General features: G+C 48.6%; 1 protein-coding gene across 3 annotated transcripts; it reads left to right on the forward strand.

The window, feature by feature from the left end:
• Positions 1-512: 512 nt before the first annotated feature.
• On the forward strand, positions 513-24,190 carry LOC112983581 (glial cell line-derived neurotrophic factor). 3 transcript variants are annotated; one of them, XM_064500207.1, is made up of 3 exons: positions 513-660; positions 3,589-3,786; positions 21,273-24,190. In XM_064500207.1, exons 2-3 carry the CDS (start codon positions 3,615-3,617, stop codon positions 21,755-21,757), a joined length of 657 nt encoding a protein of 218 aa, XP_064356277.1. In that variant the 5' UTR covers positions 513-660; positions 3,589-3,614; the 3' UTR covers positions 21,758-24,190. The 3 variants fall into 3 exon arrangements, with proteins under 3 accessions (XP_064356277.1, XP_064356276.1, XP_064356278.1); XM_064500206.1 differs by lacking the exon at positions 513-660 and adding an exon at positions 2,059-2,119; XM_064500208.1 differs by lacking the exon at positions 513-660 and adding an exon at positions 2,059-2,119 and having other exon boundaries at positions 3,589-3,687.
• Positions 24,191-25,980: the final 1,790 nt, after the last annotated feature.

The raw sequence follows: 25,980 nt of genomic DNA on the forward strand, positions 1-25,980 counted from the left end.
GGAAGGGAAGGGCCATGCGGCCGAAGGAGGTGGCCCAGGGGAGGCGAAGCGAGGGAAGGGCAGCCCCGGTGCCGCTGGCGGGGCCGGTGCCCGTGCGGCCAGGAGGAGCCCGCAGCCGCCCCATGGGGGGCCGGACCCGGCAGCGGCCAGGCGGCCCGGGCAGCCGGGGCTGCCGCCTGCCCCGGGGGAGCAGGACGCGCCGCGTACACAGCCGCAACCGCAGCCACCCGCACGCCCCGGGGGGCTGCAGGAAATCCGCGGGCAGGTTATAATTTCAGCGGCAGCTCGGCCGCCGGCCCAGTCGCGCCCCGAGCGCCGGGGCCTCGCCCCGCCGCGGCAGCCCGGCGTGCGGGGGGGCCCCGGCGCTCGGCGCTGCACGTAGCCGGCGCGGCGCGGCCGGCTCCCTCCCGGCACGGCCATCCCCGGCAGCGAGCCGCTCTCCTCGGGTTCCGCGGCTGCATCCCCGATCCCTGCCCCCCGCCCAAATACCCCCAACCAAAAAAAAAAAAAAAAAAAAAAAAAAAAAGCCCAAGGCAGCGCAGAGTGCTTTATTGGCCGCCGCACAAGCCCCGCGCTCTTCCCCGACCTCCTGCCCGGGCTGCGCTCGCGTTAACTTCATAGCACCGGCGACATGAAGACCTCATACCTCCGGACAACTGGGTGAGTCATAAATACAAGGAGCGGGGCTGTAAGCCGAGACTGTTTACAGCGGCTTTGCTGCGGCCTCCGGCGAGCGAAGCCGCCGCCCCCCCAGGGCGCGCAGAGCCCGGCCGGCGCGCAGGGGCCGCGCAGCGCGGCGCGGCGGTGCCCTCGCGTCCCCCCGCGGCGGGGCCGGCCCGGCGGCCGGCGGACCCCCCGCTCCCGGCGCCGGCACCTGCGAGGGGCGAGCGAGGGGCGGCCGCCGCGGCCGAGCCGACGTGCCGAGCGGCGGCCCGCGGTGCCCCGCTGCGGGCGCCGGGCGCGATGCGAGCGCGCAGCAGCCGCTGCCGGGGAGGGCCGTGCCGCCCCCGGGCGCGGTGTCGGGTTACCCGGGCCGGCTCCGCCGCCGCGGGGGCCCGCGGGAGCCGCGGCGCCCTGCGCCGCCGGCCGCGCAGCGCACGGTATGTCGGGCCGGTGACTTCAGCCGGGAGATATTTGGAGGCTCCGCGGGGTCCGGCGCGGGGGGCCAGCGTGTGTTTGGGTCTGAAAGCGAATCAGCGGAGGGCGCGTCACTGCCAAAGGGCCCTATAAATCCATCTGCGGCGCAGAGGCGCCCTGGCAAAGCCCCTGCGTCCGCGCGTCCGGCTGCGCGCTCCCCTCCGCCCGCGGGAGCGGCGCCCCCCGCGCCTCGCCTCGCCCCGCGCCGCCCCCGCGCCCCGCGCAGCCCCGGCGGCGCCCGGGGAGCCGGCGCGCCCACGCCGAGCCGGGGCCGCAGGAGCGGCGCTGCCCGGCCCGGCCTGCCGCCGCCGCCGCCGCCGCGCTGGGACCTAAGGCTTCGCCGCGACGGGAGCCCCGACCGGAGGACGCCTCGCCGCCGCCGCCGCTCCGGCCCCGCACACCCCAGCGCCGGCCGCCGACCCTCCCGGCGGGCCGAGGGCGGCTGTTTCGTGCCACTCCATTTTTCCCTGCCCTCCTCAGCGGGGGCTTTTCCCCCGCCGCGGCGTGCGTGCCCGAGCGGTGCGCGGCTCCCCGTTCGGCCTGGACCAGCTGGCGTTGCAGGAGCCCTGATGTCTTCATCTGACTCCCCGCAGTTGCCGATGGAGTGTCTTTCTCAGATTTCCAGGCAGGGTCCCAAGAGCAGCACCCAGAGCCAGCTCTCGTTGCCAGGCGGCGCTCCCCGCGGCTCGGGCTGCTGCTGCCGCCGCTGCTGAGCGCGGCCCCGGCGCCGGAGCGGGGCGAGACCCCGCGGCGTCGCTCCTGCCGCGGCCACAGCACCTGCGGCGGCGGCGGGGGAGGCCGCGGGGCTTGTGCCGGCGGCTCCCCTCTGCCTCCGTCGAGACTTGCGAACTCGCCCCCCTCCCCCCCGCGCAAGGAGGGTCCCGGCGGTCGGCCCCCGACCTGGCCCACATGCATCTCCCATCCGGCCGCTCGGCGTCCTGGCGTTAATGTCCGTCTCGGGTCCGACGAGACCAGCTCGGAGGTGAGGGCGAGCGCTGCGCGCCGGGCGAGGGGCCGCGCCGGGGCGGGAGGGCCGGGGCAGGCGCCCTCCGCGGGGCCGCCCGCAGCCGCCCCGCGGCCCGGGGGACACCGGCAGCAAGTGCCGCGGGGCCCCGCGGGAGAGCCGCGGCCGCCGCGCATCCCCGCGCTGGGGCTGCGCCCCCTCCGCGGCAGCCGGGCTGGACGCCGCTCTGCCCCCCCGGGCCGGGCACCGGGCACCGGGCACCGGGCACCGGGCACCGGGCGGGCAGCGGCAGCCGCCGCGGGGCCGCCGGACACTGCCCTCTGCCGCCGGGGGACCGGGGGGGCCGGGGGGAGCTGTCATCCCCGGGCGGCGGGCGGCGAGGTGCCTGCGCCGGCTCAGGCACGGGTGGGGAACCGGGAAAGCAAGGAGAGGAGCGGGGAGAGGAGATGAAAGGAAAAGCGAAGGGAAAGGAAAAAGGAAAGGGAAAGGGAAAGGGAAAGGAGGGGAAAAGGGAAAGGGAACAGGGAAGTGAAAGGAGAGAGAGAAGGAAAGGATAAAGGAAAGGAGACGGAAAGGAAAAGGAAAGGACGGAAAGGTAAAAGAAAGGGAAAACGGAAAGGCAAAAGTAGAGGAAAGGAAAGGGAGAAAGGAAAGGAAAAGGGAGAGGAAAGAAAGGGGAAAAGGAAAGGAAAAGGGAAATGGAGGGGAAAGAAAATGGGACAGGGAAAAGGTGAGGAAAGGGGAAAGTAAAAGGAAAGGGAAAAGGAAAGGGAAAAGGAAAAGGAAAGGGAAAGAGAAAAGGAGAGGAAGGGGGAAAGGAGAGGTGAGAAAAAGGTGAGGGAAAGGGAAAAGGTGAGGGAAAGGGAAAAGGTGAGGGAAAGGGAAAAGGAGAGGAGAGGGAAAAGAAAAGGAGAGGAGAGGGGGAACGAGAGGACAGGGAAATGAAAAGAAAAAGGGAAAGTTTGCCTGGAGCACTGCAGAGCTGCCTGGCCCCGCACCCCCTGCCAGCCTGGCCCACCCTGCCCTGACCCGGCCCGGGTGCACCCACCTTGGCACGCTGCCTGGGTGCTTGGGGAGGACGTGCACAATGTGGCTTGGCTGCCCGACGTGGGGACACGGCCAGTCCCTAGCTGACCTGGGAGTCAGCCCCCCGGGACCTGCTGGCCCGCAGCCCTAGCCCCCAGAGCGGCGAGCCCTAGCACAGAGGGGCTGGTGGCCCTCCGCCAAACTGGGGAGGCTGCAGAGGGCACGGTCCTCTGTCTCCCTCTCTCACTGGGAAAATCCCATCTCCGTCACCTGTGGGAGGCAATGGGTGTCAGAGGGCCTGGGGTGGGAGGGATGAGCGAAGGCAAAGGTTGTTTCCCCTCTGCCCTGTCCCCAGGCCTGGCCTGGGTGTCTCAGGGCTGGCAGGGAGGGGACAGGACTGGGGGGAGCGCACCAGCTCCCCCAGCCAACCGCAACCTAACCCTGCCTCTCCTCTCCGCCAGGGGCCCGTGTTGGAAGGAGATCTAAGATGAAGTTATGGGATGTTGTGGCTGTCTGTGTGGTGCTGTTCAACACGGTCTCCACCTCGCCCCTGCCCACCGGTAAGACGCCTCCCGAGGGGCCCCCTTCACTGGTAGAGGGGCCTGAAGACGATCTCTCCCCCATCAGCCTGCCGCCTCCCTATGCTGTGCACAGTGACTGTAAGAAACATTCCCCTTCGTAGCCGCTGCTGTCTGTCTTGCTAAACCTGCTCCCCTTTGCCCAGGCCTCCGGGTGAGGACAGGATCCCCCCTTTGCACCCCCACTTCTCCCCCAGCCAGGGCCACTGACTGCTCTGGAGGCAGCAGCTCCAGGTCAAGTCAGCCACCAAAGCGGGGGGTTGGCAACTGCAGTGGCAGTGCCCTCCCCTATCCCCCCCAGCCTCCAGCTCTGCCTTGCAGGCAGTCATAAAATCCCTTTGGTTGAAAAAACCCAGAAGATGGGAAATATAATTGTATGCTAAGGAGCCGACAGGAGGGTCAGGTACATACACCTAGCAATGCAGGCACAGAAACCTCCTTCCCCACCACCCTACCCTGCTCTCCATGCTCGGACTCGCCAATACAATTATTTACTGTCTGTAGAGGGCAGAAGTCCTGATCAAGATTGGGCTCCGTGGTGTTAGGCACTGTACGCATCCTGGCATGCTGCTGCGTTTCATTAAACCCTCCTTGAATCCTTATTCTGAAATTAGTGTGTCCGCGTGGAAATTTACAGAAGAATAACAGGAGAGGGGTGAGGAACCTGATGTAGACAAATCCACACGAACCAGCTCGCAGTAAGACAGCTTACAATCCAAATGACAGATAATAATGCCTCTCTAATAATAGGTCTCCAACAATAGCAGATACAGCATTTTCACAGTGGTATGTGGTTGTTACGTTAACACTGGTGGCTTTTTAAAGTAGGAGTTAATATGACTCAATAAGTGCCAAATACTCACATAAATCGTAGAGGTGTTCACTTAGCAAAGGCAAAAGTGCAGCTCTGAGGTTGCTCCTTTTGCCCTTGCTCAGCCCTCTCTGGTTAGCTGTTGTAGCATGCAGAGAGCATCCAGTAATCGGGATTTGTTTCTATCTCCTTGCCTGGAGGCATGCTCTTTTCATGTGGCTGCTACATCTCCAGCCAGGGGCAGCACCGCTCTGGTTCGTCCGGACTAGCAGGGCAACGATGCAGCTTAGGGGCGACATGCGGGAGAATCTCCGTGTTGCAGTTCCTCTTTTGTCAGCTCTGCCCCCTTCATCTCCTCTGCCGTCTTTCCCCACACACACAAGTGCACATCTTGTGACTTTCTGTATTTAGTCTCTTGTATTTCTTTTTCTCTCTCTCGTTTTCCCCCTGTCAGAGTCTTTTCCTGGGTGCCACCTCCTCTATTGCCAGCTGAGTCTCTGCAGTTCAGTGACTGACCCCCTGTCATCCTTTCAGCCCCTCCTCACGGGGATAGTGGCCCAAAGAGCTTCCTTCCAGGTCCCCAGGCTGCAAGTGCTGCAGAGCCTTTACAACTCTGTGATCTTCCTCTCCAGAATGTGCTGCAGGGAGGGGTAGCTACTTGGGCATTGAACAATCCTACAAGACCCAAAGATGTGCTTTTTCAGGCAGCTGTGCCAGTCACCTTCACACAGACTTGTTCAACACCACTTCTGTAGGAAGAAGGGAGTGTTAGGAAGAAAGCAGCACTAGTCAGTTTGTAGCTCAGGCAAAAGCTGGCAGGGCCAGAGAACATTAGGGCTCCCTATTTCCAGGGCTGAAGTATTTCTACAATGTCCACTTTTGTCTTAAAACTTACTTTTGGAGATGTGGTTCCTCATAAGCTGTTTTCTCTGTGGCAAATCTAGAAGGCAGGTAGCAGTAGCAGTCTTGTCTATTCCTAGCATCAAAAACATCTCAGTGTTTCCTCCTTTTTTGTGGATTGAGCAAACAAGTGGGAAGAAAGACAACCTGTGTTTTACCTGGGCTATGCTACTGTCAATAGAAAAAAAAATCTCTACTTACAGTGTACAAGCCCTGTCTCTGCCAAGCAGAGATGGGTCATAGGTTATCATCTAGGATAGTCATTTCAAGAAAAGCTGATGATTTGGTCTTGATCTCTTAACTATGTAGATCACAAATAGATGAGTCTGGCTGCAAGGGGAGAATAAGCAGTACTGTCTTCACAACAGAAATGCATGGAAACCCATGGAGTTTCTGTGATCTTTACACAACAGCAGTACCGTATCCATGCCCAAAAGTTAGAAACTCCTCTGTCAGCTAGACTGCCAAGTCTGATGAGTCAGGGGAGACTTGCAGAAAGGCAGCTGTATGAAAGCAGGGAAATACTTTGATTCACTTTTGCGCTGTTTTAGTTGATTTTAAAATGTGTGGTGTCTGGACTGTATCCTGGAAACACAGAGCCTACAAGGCTGATCATATCTAGCTGTGGCGCTGCTTTCCTCGCTGCGGCAGCACTTTGTTCTGCAGTAAGCACAGTCAGTGCGTATGACATAGCTGTTCCTCTCCATTTGGTGGCACACACCTTTCAACGCAGGAGAGAGTTAGAACAATGTACCCAACAGGCATCATGTCTACGCCATGTAGACCTCCTCCTCCTCCCCCCCAGAGGCTTCTTTTACAAGCAGAGGGCAATGTGCCGTGAGCATGCATGCATGCATGCTTACAGCATGTCAATTGGTCTGCTAGTGGACCTCCTGTGTATTAATTTCTCTGTGTATACTGATTGTTGACAACTTCACCAAGCGCCTTTGCAGGTGGCAGTTCCCAAAGTGGTCAAGCTTCATCATAGTTAGCCCACATTAGCTCATCTGCACAGGGCAGCGTGTGGGTGCGGAGCAGTGCTGGGTACTGCATGCTTTCCAAGACGAGTGTGCTGCTGTCCCTAGAGCGACCCACACATGGGCTGAGTGCAGAGCAGCTAGTGCATGCTAAGGTATGCACTATGCCTCTTCCCATCTAGCACAATTTTCTAATATTCTGCCAGGAATGGTGGTTAGTAGGGTTGCAAGATCAAGTCCAACTTCTCAGGGCAGCCAAATATGTTGCTGGAACTCAGACCTGTGTTCCCAGGTCTTGGACACTTTCATGTGTTCTTGTTCGATGGGATTGCTTTCTCTCCAAAGTGCCCTGAGGTCACCTGAAGCTATTCCATCTCCTTCAAATTGGCTTGAAACCTGTCCTCGCTCCAGGTTATAGGCAAGGTCTTCACCTCCCCGGCTGATCAGGTGTAGTGTGTTGACCTTTGTTGTTCAGGTCAGTAATTAGAGATAGAAGAGAGTATTGACAGTTGCAGGCTTCTGCATTTTTTACTGGAATGGACACGGGTGACAGTAGCCTCCATGAATGTAGTGCATTTGAGATGAATCCTCTGTTTCTAGGTGTTGCAGGCAACAGTGTTCATGGGACAGCTTATTTCACAGGAAGAAGAGTAGCTGTAGGGGTTTGTAAAATCAGAAAACCTTTTCTCTGTTTTACTCGTGCTACAGTCTACTGAGGAAAGGACGTATTTAGCTGTAATAGCAACCGCAATCAGAACAATTTCAAGTCACATTACATCCAAACTCAGCCAGCAATTTTGAAAGTGTGACAGTGCAGATGGAGCCAAACACTAGGTTTGGCTTATATGAGCCCCCCAGTAAATACATTTTGTAACTGCTTGCCCCTGTATAACTGCAATCAACAGGGATATGAGAACTAGAGTATCATAAGATGGCAGAGCATGATATATAGTCTTGTGATCAACAGTAGACATCTTGAGTAAGAACTAGCAGTATGCATGTAAAAATAAATGAAAAATCTCACCATGGGCATTTTCCTCCTAAAAGAAGGAAAAGAAAGATGTTCTTCTGCATTATAATGGCTGAGGATCTCCACGGCCACTGGATCGTGGTTTGTTGCTGGCACCCCTTTGGTATGATATACCATAGCATGACATGTTATACATGCATTATAGCTCTGTAAACATTTTTAATACCCCTGCGAAAGGGTTATTCAATGTTAAGTAACTGCTTTTAGCTGGAACATTTTCCGTTAGTATAGGAAGTATCTAGAATAAACAGTTATATTATAGTGCTCTTTAAGGCAAAGTCAGTATTAAAGTATACTTCCATATGAACGTGTTTCTTTCTCTACAGTGTTTATTAGACATATTCACTGTTAAGAACCAGAACGCTCATATTTCTGTCCAGGCTTTCCTCCTCAAAACACATACTGTGTAGCATATGCACTTTAGTCTAAGACAGCCATAAGCTACAGAGGTGACCTGCCCATGCACAATAAATCCAGTGCCTCTTAGAGATATCCAACATAGTGAACAGGAGCCACACTGCATCGTTTGATCTGTGTGTATGCAGTCAAACTGGTGCATCCAGCCACTGTCAGACTGCGTGTGCATATGTCACTGTGTCAGCCTATATAAAGTCTGTTTGCATGAGCATGCCCAGGTTTTATAGACATTCAGCGATCCCCAGATTCAAAATCCTGGTTTTTTGCATGGACAAAAATCTAGAAAAAAAAGAACAGGACACATCTGGGGAAATCCACAGCATGTAGCCCTGTCTAGACACCATTCTCTCCACAATCTCACCTATATCTGCTGAATATACTCCCGTGAAGGGTGTTCTGAGACCTAAGACTGAAATGATTGAAATGCAAGAGAATATAGTTTTAGTCTCATTGCAAAAGCTAGCCTTTGTTTAAAGTTATGTGTTTGACTCCTTCTAAGCTTAGGAACCTCAAAAATTTTCCAGTGGAAGCAGGGATCCTGTTTGATGTTTTTCAGATGTGGGTTGCTAGTTAATATATCTGAACATGCTTTTCTTAGTCACCTTTCAGAGGCCTCTTAAGTATAATTGAGGAACCCCCTTGCTAAGGGCCTGCAGGGCACAAGCTGAAAACCCCTTCTTGGAAGGCTGAGGATTTCATCTGAGTAAATGACTGTTGATGAATGAACGGGGGACGCATTATTTCCCTGCTGGAATTGGATCCTCAAATTGATAGGTTGCAAAGTCTTTGCAAATTATACTGTTCCTGGCTAGGACTGCACAGAGTAGGTTTAAAATACATAGAGTTACAGAGGCTGAGAGTAGCCACTGGGATCATCGAGTCCCAACCGCTGTAACTATAGATAATCAGGAATAGCTATCTAGTGCAAATGTCCTGTCCTTATCCCCAGCACACGCTACCACCAACTGCAACTTAAAACTTTTATGCAGAACAAAACCCACAAAACTCCAATTGTTGAGGAATCTCTTACTTCTGAAATAATAAGTTAACGACAAGTAATAAATAAGGAATACTAAATATTCCAGGCATAGCAATCTTCAGAATCATCAGACATCTAAGTAGGCCACTAACATATTAGTGCTGGTAGAATGATTGGCACTGGAGAATGATCATTTTTAGCCAAAAACAGCTGCAGTTTTGGAATGCGTAATATATGGGAAGGGGGACCAAAGGAACAGTTTCAATGAATCTTGGCAACCAGGTCCTACTAAAAAAGAGAGGGAAAATAAAATAAATAGGTTTATATTAGGCAGGTACAAACAAAGCATTGAGTTACAAAATATAGATTACAATATGCCCGTTTTTAAGATCAAAGACAGAAAATGAATTATGTAATGTCAAAAATTTCAAATATCAGGACTTTTTTAAGGAATAAAGCCCCACTGTATGACTTAGCTGATATTTTACCTTTTGCCTTGGTCTGTATCTAGCCATACAACACTTACTTAAACCGAAACCAGCAAATACACTTCTTCGAAGCCGATGGGACTTGTACAAATGCTTAAATGATTGTTGAATAGGAACGAGCTTAGAAAGAAATAAATATTGAAATCAAAATACTTGTTTTTGTGCATCTGAGCCAAGCTGTGTTACAGCGGGTATGCTGAAACTTATCAAACAGCAATGTTTTTTCAAGCAAACTCATCACACACACACACACACACACACACACACACACACACACACCACCCAACTAACACTGTATAAAAATGTCTGGACTACCTCTGCTCCCATCCCAAGCATATAAGAATTCTTGGCAAAACCAGCAGTTACTCGTTTAGGAAGCTTATGCCTAGGAGGTATAAATCCCACTTAGCAGCTGGGAGAGAGGCAGAGCTCTTCAGAGCCTGGCCATCTCTGAGCAGCCACTGAGTGCTGTCTGACAGATCGTGGTCCCCACGTCCCGCTATGAGATGTCCTGCAACATAGCACCTGCCCTACTGCCAAGGAGTGATTTTTATGATGAGAACATTTTCCAAACTTGCATGTTAAAACTTTTCATATTGTTCCTATTATAAAAAGGTTGAAATACAGGAACTGAAAGATGATAGAAGAATGTGTATTATTTATAGGTCATATCAAAATCTGAGAGCAGCAAAGCTTGTCACAGAAGGCTTCGTCACAAATGCTTTATATAGAGCAAGGCTCTGCTTTCCTGACCCAGGGAACAGACTGTGATAGGGTCCCTTTCTGCTGCTTTGCTACCTATGTTTGTTCCTTGGGGACCCCACCACATCCAAAGGGAGATCCAGTATATGCGGGTACTCAGTAGCCCCATAGCGAATGCTTGCTTAGGATCAGCTTGAGCTTTCGTTGAGGTGACACTTCTGGTGTTATTTCTGCTAACTGCTCATGTTAAGTGAGCTGGTGCTGAAGTGGGGCTGTGTGACCAATGTGGGGTTTCACTGGTGTCATGTGCAGGTTGGGCTGGATCGCTTTTTCACTGGGAATACTAAGGAGAATTTCCTTGTAGCACCAACACTATTTCCTCCCTTAAAGTCTCGGTTCTGTGCCTGTTAGCTGGCTACATGGCTTGTTGCGAACAGAGGACCCAGATTTCAGGTCCCAGTAATACGTTCAGGGTTCTCGCAAGGATGGGGCAGAACCAAACATTAAGCACAAACCCAGGTCATTTAAGGAAGCTGGAGACTTACCTCAGTGTGGTGCGGATTTGGAGTGGTACAAGGCCACAGTGAGGAGACATCGTGGGCAATAAGGCAGGGATATGCTTTACTCAGGTTTGATTGACTCTTGCTCTGTCACTGGCTTCAGGCAGGCCACTTGATTTCTCCCCTTTTACACAGTTTATGCTGTAAATTTTTCAGATGCAGAGACTATCTATCTCCTGTGTGTTTGAATATCCCATACGTGCCCCATACAATAAAGTCTTAGTGCAGATAGGGTCCTGGCAGCTACTGCAGTAGCTGTAGCAAAATCGCAGTAGTGACCTCTGAAAAGCTGTCTGCTCCTCAGCGATTCAGAGCCGGTTTTTCAAAGCTCTGATTTCCAGGAGAAATCATATCCCCTTGCTGCTCCTTTGCTGCTTGACTGCCTTTTGCCCACCTGAGCCTGGGGAGGTCAGAAGAGGTGCCCAGCGCTGGGTGCCAGTCCTGTTCTCCTGAAGTCAGGCGGGATTTTGTGAACGACTCCTGCTTGAACCAGATGGAGAACAAGAAACACTTGTTGACAGGTCAGCTTGCAAGGCAGCTTCCTGTGCTTCATCCAGTTCACCTGGCCTTGCTTTTCCCCTGTTACCAGGCCATTCCCCCAACTTCCCGCAATTACGATGGTCCTGTTGCTTCTCATTTTCCTTGTTCTGGTGGGAACCAACAGAACAAGGTTTTCTGGGGAGACTCAGTTTCATAGCTGTGAGAAAGCAGGCAGAGGATGCAAGGGGAGACAGACACTGGAAACGCTGAGCTTAGCAATGAAAAACATGAAGTACCCTGCTGATTTGCCGTTGTCACTGATGTATGGTAAATGCCAGGGTTAGCTAGTGGGCTGCAAACAGAAAACTTGGCTGCTCCATTAGGAATAAGCATACCAGGTAGTTTTAACCCTGCGCATTTTTCCAATATTGGCTTATTGTACCCAACATTGATGTGAATGGCTCAGGAGTCATACTCAAGGTTACTTAACACTGTACCTTGGTGGAAGACAAGTGACACCGGGGAGAGGATCTGTTTCTAAGGGCCTTCTAAGTCCAAGGGGAGGACACAGTGTTTCCTGGGGAGCTGGCAAGTCAGGGACTGAGGTAATGAACCAGAACTGTATTAAATATTTAAAGATGAGTTGACCCTGCTGTCTTTGATACTCCATTTCCTAATGAACACAGTCAACTGGTTTCTGTTTCACTCTTAGCCTCACAGATTTTCATGCAACGCAAAGTCATTCCTCAGAAAAGTGTTACTTTAATTGTTTAAATCCTGAAAACTTTTCAGGTTCAGGTTTTCACTGGTTTTGACATCGACCCACTAGGCAAGTGCGTCTTCTAAGGTTTTGGTTCAAAGCATGCATGAAAGGCCTGTTAATAAAAGTATTAAATTTTCAATAAAATAAATGTTTTATCCCTATCTAAGTTCACACTTCTTTGCTTTACAAAGCAGAATGATCAGAACATTAGTAATTTTAAGCTCACTATGGTCACACTTCCACAAACAGGTTACTCCAAGGGTTTCCTGGAGTATGTCTTTGTGGTGTGAATAGATTCTGTGCTTGCATATGGCTTGTCCACTATCAGTATCTGAGGAACTTACTACAAAGCAGACTAAAAATAAAAATAATCAATGGATAAATGGTATACCAGAGTCATTGTCATAAATAGCAAAATATGAGGCTGATTTACTGCAGTCATAATTAAATGCACAGTAATTGTATATTTCCCATCAGTAAATGAGCTAAGATGAAACATCTTTGTGATTATAACTTTGGAGGAAACTTTGAAAATAACAGGAAAACAAGAAATAAAAATGTTTTAGTTATGAAGGGCTCTGCTTAAAACACTAGAACCGATTTTGCAGAAGGGGCCATTTGATCCTAACACAGATCTAGAGTTGAATTTTCTAAATAGTGCTTATCATTATAATGAGCTGGATTAACCCCCTTGATCTTTGAAATCATATTTTAAACAAAAGTCTGAATGCTGCTGTTTGAAATTCTTTCTAATTGAAAGACAGCTGTGTTTAAGTGAAATATTATCCCGGTAATTGTATTAAATGTTTGGCATGACATTTTGATGTAGTAACTACACAGTCCCACAAATGCATGCATTTAAAGCTACAATATAAAACAAAAATCTCATTTTATCATTTGTAGTATACCTTATGTGGCATTTACGAGATCACTGTAACTCAGGATATGCAAAATGCAAGATGATACTGCGGTGAAATAATTACGTTTTTCCTGGATCAGTATACAAAGCTATTCTGTTCCACGAAGTACAGACAGTTTCTAATCACTTAAAATTTTGAGTTTTATGAGATAAAAAAAGAAAAAAACACTTACGTAAATCACTGTTTTGCAATTAATAGATTTAAGCTTTTCTTGTAAACCATGATAGACTGGTCAAAAGAGTCTGCAGTTAGCCTTTTAAATCCATAATCACGCACCAAAATGAGGGACTGTGGTTTTTTGTTTTTTTTTTTCCAAAAGCTGAAGATCCATCTGTTCCCACTGAAATCAATTTGTGGTCAGGTTCAAACTGAGGATTTCTTGCTCTACCATGCTGGGTTGCTGCCACTGCGGGGGAATACTTGGCTTTAAAAAAAAATCTGTTGCTAGTGACATCAAAGGATTAGTTTTACAAAATGTAATTTTGATCACATTTGAACAGACAGAAATTTGTCCTTAATGGAAACTGTCTTCTTGAGAACATGACAAATTTGGTTTGGATCTTCATTTGGACCTATGTTATGTAAAAGTTCTATATGAACACTATATAATTTATTCTTCTAAAAAGCAGAGGCATCAGATCCAGGTCCTGCTGGCACACGGTGTCTCTAATTAGTTGGAAATGCAAAGGCAGGCTCCAGGGGGGTTGCAGTGGAGAACATGCCCAGAACTAGGCACGTTTCCCTGCGCACCATGAAGCAGAGCTCTGGGTGGCTGTCTGCACAGGTCCATGGTGAGCACTCAGCCTTGTCTGGCTGCAGAAGTGTGCGGCCAGACGTGTCGGTGGCTCTTGCAATGCTCAGGGCACTGCGCTCTGTGACGTGCATGTCAACGCTGCTGACTGCAGAGAGCAGTAAAGCTGTGAGAACCTTATCTTGCATTCAAGAGGGAAGCCCTTAACCCAAATTTGGGGTCACAAGTATGAGCTCAGTGTGCCCTGAAAGTTCAGAACAGCAAGTTGAAGCTAGAAATATTCTTATTTTTTAAATGCCTTGTGACTTTTTTTATTTGAGTTGTGGAAGTTTGGACATTTGGCGTTCACCAGCTCTGTCCCCAGTCTGGTCAGTATTCTGAATTCCTACCATGTTTTCCTCAGTCCTGTGACGTTTCATTCTTTCCTTCTTTACTTTCTTATGCCTTTCCTGATCCTGTGAGGAACTCCTGGCAGATCAAGAGCTGTTCAGCTGCAAGTGGCAGGCAGAGAAGATGCTAAGAGGCAGACTAGCGCATGGGCAGCCATCCTAGCCTCCATCCTTAGACCCTGATGTCAATACTCCCAGCGCTAGAAAGTGGACTGATCCTCTGGTTGTCACCAGAGGAAAATGCTCTGCCTATTTCTAGCTGGTGCTAGAAACATCACATGCTTAGAGTGGCACTAGAGGAGGGAGAGTAGACGAGAGGAGCAGGAGAGATGAGACAACCAGCAGCCCAACGTGTGCCCTTGCCACAGCTCCAGCCAGTGCATGCTGCGCCCCTCTGCCCTGCCCCAGGACACTGCCAGAGGGATCCTGTGCAGAGGTAACACAAAAACACATGTATCCCTGGAAAGAGACAGAGACGAGGGAAGAGAGCAGGGCAAGGGGTTTAACACCATGGGAAGGAGAAGCCCAGCAGGCTCGTACTCAGCATTAGTGAGGATGGGATCCATGCTTGGAGGAGAGGACTTCACCAGGATAGAAACATGGCAGGAGTGAGAGGGACTGCTCTGGAGACATGGAAATGGGTCTTCTCTGTCACAGGGAGGAACAGGTTGGTTCCTAACCCACTGCGAGCCTCCAGAGTGCTTTTTTATTTGAAACGTGCATGCACCCACATGCAGGCCCCTTACATGTGTGCCCTCAGGAGATTTTTTTCCCCAGGGAGTTCTCAAATAAGGAAACAACTTTCAAAAATGTGATGTAAAACCCAAATAAAACCTCATGACTTTATGCCATTCTTGTGAGTGTTTATGGGACCATTTTGTAGCTGATGGGGTTGTCTCAAGGTCTCAGCCCCCCCCCCCCCACATGGTGGGGTCCTTGAGGTCTTTTTCCATGCTGGACCCGCACTGGAAACTGTGAGCAAGATGCCCAGAAGCCCTCTGCCTCCTGAAGGAGGATGTTACATTCCTTGTGCACGTGCTCCCTTCCCTCGGGGAGTGCATACTTTGAGGTGTACTGCACTCATGTATGTGTGAGCCAGCCTTCACTAACCTATACTGAGCAAGTGCTGTGGGCTATACTATGCTCTGCTATACTATACTATATTCTCCTTGTTGGCTTCAGATTTTTAATTTCTAATTCCTCCACACCTTGGAGCCAAGGGCAAGGGACTATGGCTCAGTACAGTGTTTTTTTTTAATACTGCTCTTATTGCTATAGTATCTGAGCATTTTCTACTAGCAATTTTTACAGCTTCACTGGAATCTGTCATGTGTTTGTTCTCTCAGCTTTTCCACCAGAAGGAGAAGTGTTGTCAGTAAATTAGTTTGTTTTGAAAAATATATGTGTGTATGTATATATATATAAAAAAAAAAAATCTATAAAAATATATATGTATGCATGTGTGTGTATGTGTGTATAAATATAACACACACACACACACACACACACACACACACACACACACACACACCCCTGTGCATTTTTATAAGTAGGGATAATAATATGTGCTTTTCGTTAGTGTGTGAAAGTCCCAAAGAAAGCTGTCTGCTGCACAAAGTCAGTGCCAATTCATACACTGCAGTGTGCTAGAGAAGTGAAGCTGCCAGCCTGCTGACCTTCGTTCTGAGACTAAAATGGGTTTTAAATGGTGTTTGAGACAGAGAGGAGCATGTGCCTAAGTAAAACAGATTGTGGCACTCAATCAGTTGGCTTTATTCAGGCTACATACGAGGATTTGATGCCAAGGCAGCCCCTATCAGTGCACTGATGTTCCCTGGCCCATAGCTTAGCTAACCACCCCGTTTAATCCCAGCAATTACTTACCACAAGCAAGTGCCCATCAGGTGGTGGCTGCGATGCGGGGATGTCTCTCGGCTTCCCAGCAGCACATCTACCAACTGTCTGTCAGACTGGGGTGGTCCCGCTGTCAATCTTCTCCACCTTCCCTGCTGTCTGTTAGCCTTTCATGGTCTTTAGTCCATGGTCAGTGGTTATTGCTTATCCATGTATGATTTCTGTTGGTAGCTTTCATAGCACTCGCCTCTAGTGTCTTGCTTCAACCCGTCACACCTTGCATTGCCTCTGGCATTTTTACTCATCCTTCGTTGCCTAGGGCCCTACCTCAGCATTTTTTTACAGTATTTTGTTTCAGTCCCTCAGGCTTTGCACCCATGCTTTTTGGACAACCGAATATCCCTGCTGAGTCATGATTGGCATCTTGTACTTCCCTGAGCTGCAAGACTGGTATAAGCTCCTAAATCGACTCACATTCAATGCTGGCTCTCAAGGTTTCCTTCAAAGCCCTGCAAGCCACTCTTAGTGGATGCGCTCGTAGTCACACTGATAACTGCACTTTGTTAAGCAGCAAGGGATTAGCACCAAGCCGTATCTCATCAACAGCATGAGGCCGACTGCTTGAGTCTGGGATTCAGTGGTTGCTGGGTCCGAACGACATTTGATGCTGCACCAGCAGCACAGGCCACTATGTTGCGTGTGTGTTGAAACTCAGCTTTGTGGGATAGTGTAACAATTCGGAGTTGTACCAGCCAGAGGTTGGTTGATTGCAGAGGCTGGAGGTTCCTCTTGTATTGCTAAGTTACAAAAGTGAATTTGGAGCACATGTGCAGTCCAACTGGAAGGTGCCAAAAAGTGCACCGTTGTGTTGATGATGACTAGCTTGGGACTCCACGGATGGAGGGTGTGGTTGCTTACAACAAAATGCAAGGACTCGCTGGGTAGCCTAGTAATGCAGCTGCCGTTGTAGTTAACATCATGTACATGCCTAGTCCCATAACAACGCATGTGGTTGTAGGTGGACAGACACTGGCGAGGGCCAGTAGGTCCAATACATTTCACTGAGCGGGGACTCTGTGCCCACTGTTCTCACAGATTCCCTAATGTCACTCATGTGCCTTGTGTCTCCTCTAGTGATGTAGTCTGCAAATACCAGGGGTCGCTTCAGGAGTGCTTTTGACAGATATGGATTCCCATGTGGGATATTTTCCCACTCCCCCAGACTTTCCCTTTTTGGCCTTAGGGAATGAAAGTTGGCATTCATCATACTCAGTGTGCTGGCACTCCTCCTAGTGAACCTCCCAAGTGGCCTGATGCTGCCATAGGGGAGTAGCTGAGCAGGGATCCCCGGCTCAGTTAGACCTGTCGGCCACTTACTCCTCTTCAGGTCATGCCGTGTCTGTGCAAGATGTGAGGTTAGGCTCACCTGGACTTGAGCACACACCTCATCCCAGATTACAGCTTGGCATGCTTCCTGCACAGGTTATGTTAGAGTCCCAAAGAGATTAGTGGGGTCAATTGTGCTGCGCATTACCCTGCCTTCTGGTCGCAGCAAGTCTGTGTGTGTAAGTTGGGCTCCTCTAGTTAGGTACTCCATTGGCTTCATTATCTGATCTACTTTTTTCCCTACTGCTTCTGCCATATTCGATGTTGACAGCCACACACTGCCTTAGCACCATCACTCTTTTATGGCATGTGCTGGGCCTTAAGTATCATAGGCACTCACAGAGCAGAAGGCTCTCAGCAACTTTAGCTCCCTTGGCGCAGCTGGGGTAGTGATCACACACAAACCAGGATAGATGTCCTCATGGGCTCTGGGCAGGGGCGCCTTCCACAAAAAAGGCCTCTCCCCCTCTTTATCCAGCCTCCAGGGTGTACTCAGATTCGCTTGGGCAGGATAGTGCTGGGACCCTACAACTAATGTTAGTAACCAGGGCAGACTCCTGCACATATCACTGTTGTGGGTAGGGGTAATATTTTTGCACCTGAATTGCAAAAACAGTGTAAGCAGTATGTGTCTAGTTGGGTTATCTCTTAGGGAAACCCATAATTTCGTTTCTCCATTCTTAGGTGGGGGAGGCTTAGTTTCCTCACTGCACTAGCACTGGGTGGGCCTGGGATGAGTACGTGGCTGAAGGGTTCAAACAAGAATCTCCATGTATAGGTTTAGTTTCCCTGTAACAATCTCCCATCCCCTTCCTGGTGGTTGACTGCTGCATGGGTTTCATTAAACCCTAGTATGTTTCCCAAGTGGTTGTTTTGCTCTCCCCAGCCAATATCTTTTTGAATCACACTGTTGCCACAAGATGGATCCATGAGTGCATAACAGAGGTGTGGGCTGGGGTAGTCATGATAGTATGAGCGGGGCAGGGCTCAGATGGGGTAATTTGAAGGGAAGAGGGGGGGAATGGTACAGCTAGAACAATCTTACTTAGGGCCACATCCTTCTGCTACAGGGTTATAAGCTAAGAAATCTAGGTTTCTACATGAGAAACCTAGAAACTACCCAGTCTTACAGCAACAAGAACAAGTGCCTCCTTGCCAGTCCACTCTCCACCCATGCCTGTGCCAGGACTGAGCTTGTACTTCAGTGATGGGGGCTGTGGCTGCTCCTCTTGGGTCATCCTGCTTGGTTGGGTCTAGCTCTTCTTGCTTCTAAGGACCATAGCCCACCCACTGCCATCACCTGGGTCTTGTGCAATAGGGCAGTATTCATATGGTGTAGGCAGACTTGCTTGTCCACCCTGCTCTGCAGCAGAGCCAGACAGCGCAGCCAATGGACACATCTAGCCATGCTAACCCTCCCTCCACTAAGTAAGGCTCATAGTGGGTATTTTGGTATGTGCTGTAGCAGTAATGACAGAGGAGTGGAAGAGGACTGCCCTTATTACTGGTGTCACAGGAATATGGGGCTTGGCACAGGGTCCTGCCTTATTCCAGTCCCATATAGCTGTATAGGTAGCAGCTGTCCCTCCATTGTATCTTTTTGTAGTCACTGGTCTCAGAGATTGTTGCCTTTAGTTACCTGTAAAACAAAGCAGAATTCATTTTTCCCTGGCCCAAATTCTACGTTATAGGATCCCTCTTGCATGAATCATCCTTGTTAGGCAAAGGTTTGAAATAGCCTGCCTTTATCACTCCTTTACAGTATGTTATTTTGCTGGAGCCATCCATGAGAAATTGTTTATTTCCGATCCACCCCTATTTTATCATGGAGAGAGGCCTCTGAGATGTGGCTGCTTCAGGGAGGGCTCCTTGCTTCTCCTCGAGTACATATGCACTGTGTTTCAGCAAGTTTTTCCACAAACAGAGTTAACATCCCTCTGACCCCATCTCCCGCATATTTGGTGCTTCTGTCGAGGACATAGGGGTGCCCCTTCACTAGGCAATCAGAGGCAGACTTGTATCTTCCTCTCTCCAGTTAACAGGGCCCATGCCACCACAGCTGGGCTGCAGGCGTTCGCTAGCTGGTCCCTTATAGGGGATCCTGTCTGTTGTAGTGCCCACACCGCGGTGAGCACAGCTGTGGCGCAGGGTGTACACTTGTTCACGTTCATCTAAAAAGGAGGAGTAACACCCTAAGGGAGCACTTCTTCCCCAGCTTGGTGCACCACCAGTCTGGGGCTTTGCTGCCCTTGGCCACCTGTAACCAGCCCAGTCTGGCCACCCCCTGTTCTGCCAGTCAGAGCCCGCAGAGCTCTTCTGTCTGCCTGAAACACATCTGTTCGGAGGCCTCTATAAAACACAAATGCTCAAAGGCCATATTCTTAAACTGGGTGGAAAGGGTGGGGGGAAGGATCCAAACCTCCAGGTATGTCCAGGGCGCACTCAAGCCTTGATACTAAAATGACTGTATTTATTTGGGAGCTCAGAGCAACCCAGAAGACCTTGGTTCAAATCCATCATCTCCAGTAGAAACCAGGGCTTCTACTCTCTAGGTCAGCAACTTAACTGCGAAGTTGTTGGCCACCATGGAGTGATGGGATCTCTCAAACTATCCCCTTGACCTACTTTTGTTTAGCCTGAAATACATGTAAATATGTACCCTGGGAGGTGCTTGAGCTTGTATTTTTCACCTCTCTAAGCACCTCTGCTCACACCCAGGCTGAGGAGAAAGCTCCCAAGGGAGGGGCTGAACTAGTGGTATAAGGTGAGCACTCACTTTGGCTTCCTGCTGTGGCCAGGAGGAAACCTAAAGGCATGACTGCAGAGCCCCTTACTGCGGGGCTTTTGGTAGACAGTGGGTGTTTTTACCCTCTCCCGTGTTCTCATAAAGAGGTTAGGAAAACTAGACCCTGAGTCATTCCACAGGGAGCCCTTCCTACTTCAGCACCTAACCTGATGAGCCTTCACAGCTGTGTGGCTAGATGTAGGCACCCAGTGTTGGGGATCACTCCTCTCCTTGCAGGTCTGATGAATATCTGCAGTTCCCGGGTCATTTGTAGGGGTCCTTCTAGAGACGGAGACTCCCTCTCGTACAGAGCTGGGTGCATGACACAGCCTGTTAGGCCGGTGGGCACTCAGGAGTTAAGTACTGTGACATGGAGTTGGAAAAGGCACATAGACATGGGTCCTGACACCCCAATCCTTCATTAAATTCACTGCATTCACTAAAGCAGATCACGTGAGGAATTTAGTCTGTGGGAAGTTTTGAGATTTTAAAATGTGATTTTATTCCAAATCATGATGAAAAGTTGAAATCTCAGAACATTTCAGGAAAATGTGCTCAATTTCATCCTCCTTGAAGAGCTTCATTCTGCCAGTGTCAAAACATTTCGTTGACTTTAACAATTAATTTAGTTGAATAATTTATCTCTGGTAGTCTATGTATCAAGTACAAAATGAAATAGATATTTTAACTTTATAGAAAGAAAATGCATTAATAAATTTCCTGTGAAAATTAACATTATACTTCTATTCTGACCTATTTCTACTCAATCTAATTGGCATCTTACGACACAGAAGTTCTATGAGAAAATTTTCAAATGCTCTAGGAATTATTCCCTAAAAAACAGGCATTCAGATGGAATAATAACTCAGCGTGGCAGCCCAGGAAACTCCTCCTTTTGCCCTGCCCAAGAAACTTATTGATAGGTAGCTTTAGCAATAGTAACCACTGCAGGTTTAGAGAGACAACAATTAGCAATTAGAAGCAGAGAAATGTATCAAAGAAACCTCATTCACTTGCTGCTTTGCTAGGAAGTGCCTGTATAACCTCTCTACAGTTGGTTCATCCACCCATGGTTTTCTTTCCCTCAATTTTGGCAGGGCTCATTCAATATTGAAAGATGTGCCAGAATGCTATCAAGTGTAAGCAAGAGACGCCTACACAGATACATATATATCTCATTACTTTGTTCCTAAATAAGTTTCCATTATGATCTGAACCATTCCGTTATCCCTGATTTTTGGGTGTGCTATGTATGTTCCCTGAAGTAATGGACAGGGTAGCTCGCATGTGTCTAATGTTTTTGAACCGCAAATTGACATATTTCCCTTGATGACAACTGACATATGACAAAACATTTTCTCTTTTTCCCAAACAGCTAATATGCCAGAGGATTATCCAGATCAGTTTGATGAGGTAGTGGACTTTATTCAAGCCACTATTAAAAGACTGAGGAGGTCTCCAGATAAACAAACTCCGATTTTTTCTAGGCGGGAGAGAAATCGGCAAAATGCAGCCACAAACATAGAGAATTCCAGCAAAAAGGGAAGGAGGAATCACAGGGGCAAAAATCGAGGATGTGTCTTAACAGAATTACATTTAAATGTGACTGACTTGGATTTGGGATATGAAACCAAAGAAGAGCTCATTTTCCGGTATTGCAGTGGATCCTGTGATGCAGCCGAGACCACGTATGACAAAATTTTAAAAAATTTAACCAAAAAGAAAAAACTGGTCAATGACAAAGTGAGGCAAGCTTGTTGCAGACCCACAGCCTTTGACGATGACCTGTCATTTTTGGACGATAACTTGGTTTACCATATACTGAAAAAACATTCCGCAAAAAGGTGTGGATGCGTCTGACTATTGTGCTTTGGAGATTGCTCCAGTATTGCATTCCTGCTACAATGCGAAGAGAGGGACCAAGGTTCCCAAGGAAACATCTGCTCGGAACGGAGAAAAGAGGACCAAGAACGCAGAACAAGTGGTCATGGGAGCCCAGTGGGGCATGAGGCAGTGTAGAAAAACGGAGGCTCTTTAAGTCCGATGGGAAAGTAAATAAAAGCTCAGGTGGCGTTCCCGACGGTTGGATGGCGTGTGCGCTCTCTTTCCTGTTTGACACAGTCTGCCATCGGTGAGACTTGGATCCATGAGGAACGTGCTTAAAAACACAACCCTTCACTGCCGTGTTGTGTTGTAGCTTTCACCATCCGTCCCAGGGAGCTTGCCCGAGGAGCAAGCTTACCTGTCAGCTGTGCCATCAGCTTCGCTATTGCTCATTGGAGGGCAGCTCCTAAGCACTTAGGACAACTTTTAAATTATAGTAAGATTAATCTCAAAAGTAAGGTGGTATCAGGCAAATATCAAAATTCATAGGCTCAAGGTCTCTAGGGCCAGTATCAATAGAAAGCAAAACAGTTCCACTTGCTGGTTAAGTCTGGTTATTTCCATCTCATATTTCTTCAGAACAATCAAGTGTAGGATTTCATTCTTCTGCTACCTATGAAAAGAAGTTGAGTTTTTAAGCACTTCTTCCTACTAAAGTAAGAGAAAAAGCAAGTCCTGGCCTACACAAAACATGTTTCTTTTGGTTTACAAAGGACTGATGTCACTTACATAACTACATTTATATTTGGTCATTGTGAGTGAGCAGAGACTACTTGATGCAATGCATCCGTTCAGAGACATAAATATACAGAAGATATTTATTGAGATTAAGTTATTGTTATTTATTACAGTCAGTAATGAGTCTCCTTTCCTTATTTATTAAAGTTTCTTTTCAAAGGTGCCAAAGTAGAAGGTGCTTGGAAGATACAGAGAGACAATTAAGTTGGGAACAACGGTCCATGCTTTTGAAAGTATTAACTTGAATGCAAAAAATCACTTACTTTACCTTTTTTTCTTTTAAACAAAATCCTGGTTATGTTCACAAAATGTAGTACCAAAGTCTGCAGCCCTTCTTCTTGTTCACTAATACTTTTCAAAATCACTACGGTCGTGTATGTACAGGAGCAAAAAGGGCTCCGCCCGAGCGAGGGTCGCAGAACTTGGCTCATCATTAGCAATTTGTTAGAAAAAATAATTCTAGTCATATTTTAAATGTAGCCACATTCTTTTCACATGTTTTGCCAACTGACCTCATATAAATATTGACGAATGGAAATTAATCACATTTAGCCTTATAATTTCTTATGTTATGTTTATTTAAGTTTTTCCTTCCATATTTCCATATAGGAAAGGTTAAACCCCTCTTATAGTTAGTCCTGGATTTAATATAACCTGCAAGTAAACAATTGTGTTAAATAACCAAAGTGTTTTGTATAATTTGCTGAAACATTACAGGATCATACCCACACAGAAGAACAGTGAGTTTCTCTCTAGAACGTTTCTTTATGATGAGGGAGGTTATACAGCAAAAGCATTAATATCTAACCCTTAATGCAAGCTCTCGTTCTGGAGATTTCTTTCCTGAAGGACAGCAGCAGTGCAGGTCACTAAACATATCTAACAACTGAAGTGAAGCATCAACTCCCGCAAAAAGAATAGGAAAAAAAATTCCTGCTGAAAAACAAAAATGATGACCCCAGCTTTTATTCCATGCACACAGTGGCTCTTCATGTTCGCTTTGTCCTGAGCCCCTCCAGGCACCACAGAGGAAGGTCTCGTCACCAGAAACTTCACAACACACATAAAAAGATGTACCACACGTAAGAAACGTAATTCAGCCCCAACCATCGCTGCTTTCTGGGGCTGGTGGGTGGCACCGAGCCAGCCTGAGTGCCAGCCCGCGGGCACAGCCCTGCCCCGGGGCCTCCCCGAGGCGCAGAGCACCCCATCCAGCACTGCGACCGTCCCATGTAACCTCTGTGTGGGACAGGGCATGGCAAGCCTAGTATCACCAGCATCTGCATACTTTGCATAGTAAAACCCCGCTAAGCCTGGGCACAGCTGCACTGCTGAGCAGATCAGTTGAGCGCAGCAGTCAGAGATAAGCTTTTTGCTTATTGCCTGAATATAGTACTGGTTGTTGAAAACTTGCTCCCAAGCATTTTTCTGTGCAGCTTGAAGGGGCTGCAATCATAGCAGATCACTACGTTCAAAATACAAAAGGGTAAAGTTTGTGATTTTTTTTAGACCTTATTGAAAACAGGAGTGTGCTTCTCTGGAGTTTTTTACTTCACCTACAATTTATGTCTCAGTCATTTGTGTTAATCAACCAAAGTTCTCTACAGACTTTATTTTTGTACAATATTCATTTTATAACTTTTTACAAAATAAAACTCATTTCTATTGTTACCTGGCTGTTGCTTGTGCTCCTTCCCCATTCCACCGCTTTGGAGTTGTAACATCACCTGTTGCCAATCCATGTGGGATAATGCTGGAGGAACAGTGGACCTTTCCTCTTCCATCTCACCCCCTGCTTTAACGTGCATCAGAGTTGTCTGTAGCTCCTTAGCAAAATGCGCATTAATGGGCAATGTGACTGCAGAGAAGTGACTCTGAAGTACATGGTAAGTGGTGGCACAGTAAGAGACTCAGAGGCAGGCTTGAACCCTGGTGTCACTTGAGCTGTCCCTCGCCCCTGCCAGGCTCAGCAGCTACGCAGTGGCCTTGACTGTGCACAGCTGCATTTCCACACGCCGGAGGTGATTTGCCTTTTGCTTTTCTAACAGATGTTACGCCAGTTGAACTAAATTCCATTCACTTTGGCAGTCGTTTTCCCTTTTTCTTTAAATAGGGAAATACCATTTGAAGACTCTTCTTTTCCTCCACCATCATGGAAAAGATGAAGATAGGTTTTGTGGCTGTAGCTAGTAATATTTCTCAACTGTTTTGTGTAAAATGCTGCAGTTCCCATCACAGAGTCGAAAAACACATACAGAGTTACAGGTTTTGATGCTGGGGCTCTGTGCACTCCTAGAAACTAGTAAGGAAAGGAAGAGTGAGTGTCTGAGCAGTGAGCTAGCGAGCTGGAGGCTTCAAGGACTCATTCCAGATCAAACACTTTCTCTTAATGCACAGCATATGGATGCCTTGGTTTCATTTGTGACAAGCGAGGCCATGCACGCAGCTCTAGCCCAGCCACTCAAACTCAAAGCAAAGCTAGCGACTGCTGGGGCTGCCTTTGGAAGCACACGGTATTCAAGGCATTGCTCCTTGCATGCCACCGCTTTTGCTCCTCACAGCAAAAGCCCATCCACCATGCAGAAAGTCTGTTGATTGCACCCTGGTTGAATATGGCTCACATTAGCGTTTGGCACGAAAATGACCTGCAGCTTCACATTCAGCAGAGCTCACGCACTTTCCAAAGAGCTGCAGTGCATGTCTGTGTAAAACATAACTGTGAGACGCTCTGAAGATGAATTGCTGATCTTACAGCCCAAACCTCCCAGCTCCTCTTGTGCGGAGGGGGAAGCACTAGTACAATGCTGAAGTCCTGCTTGGCTTTATCAAAGGCTTACAGTGGGCTGCGTAATAGGCAGCAGGAGTAGGTTTGCTTGTATGAAGCTGTTTTGTCCTCTTTCCCTGATCTTCCTGGTGAGGAGAACATCAGATAGAGCAGTTGGGGATTGTCGTTTTAACCTCGGCCCCGCCACTGCTGGGCTGGCACTTGCAGCCTTGTTTTCTGGTTAGAGTAAGGATTGCAATACTTCTCTAGCACCCTGCATGCACTAAAGCAGCTTGAAATGTTCAGCTGTCAGGTTGTGTAAGCGTAAAAGAAACACAAAGGACCTAACAAACTCCCATTTGTCACTAGGTATTGCTGACACCAGGAGAGACATTATGTCACTAGGGACAACGTTATTGTGGGTCCATTCTGGAAAGAGAAGACCAGTATCTAGTCTGAGTAAATTGTTTGCAGGGGAGGGGTTGGACCAAAACCCCATAACTATTTACACTCATTTGATCCTAAAATCAAGAGGACCTAAGTTCAATTGCTGGAGATTCTGATATGGGCTTTTTTGTTGTTTCGCTTTGGGTTGTTTTGCCTCGGGTTGTTTTGCATCTGTTAGCATTGTGCTGTTAGGCAAGAGCGGATGATTAGAGGCTTGGGATATGTTATGAATGGCTGAAGGGTAATGCAG

This window comes from Dromaius novaehollandiae, chromosome W (assembly GCF_036370855.1).
Source record: "Dromaius novaehollandiae isolate bDroNov1 chromosome W, bDroNov1.hap1, whole genome shotgun sequence".
Classification (NCBI taxonomy): domain Eukaryota; kingdom Metazoa; phylum Chordata; class Aves; order Casuariiformes; family Dromaiidae; genus Dromaius; species Dromaius novaehollandiae.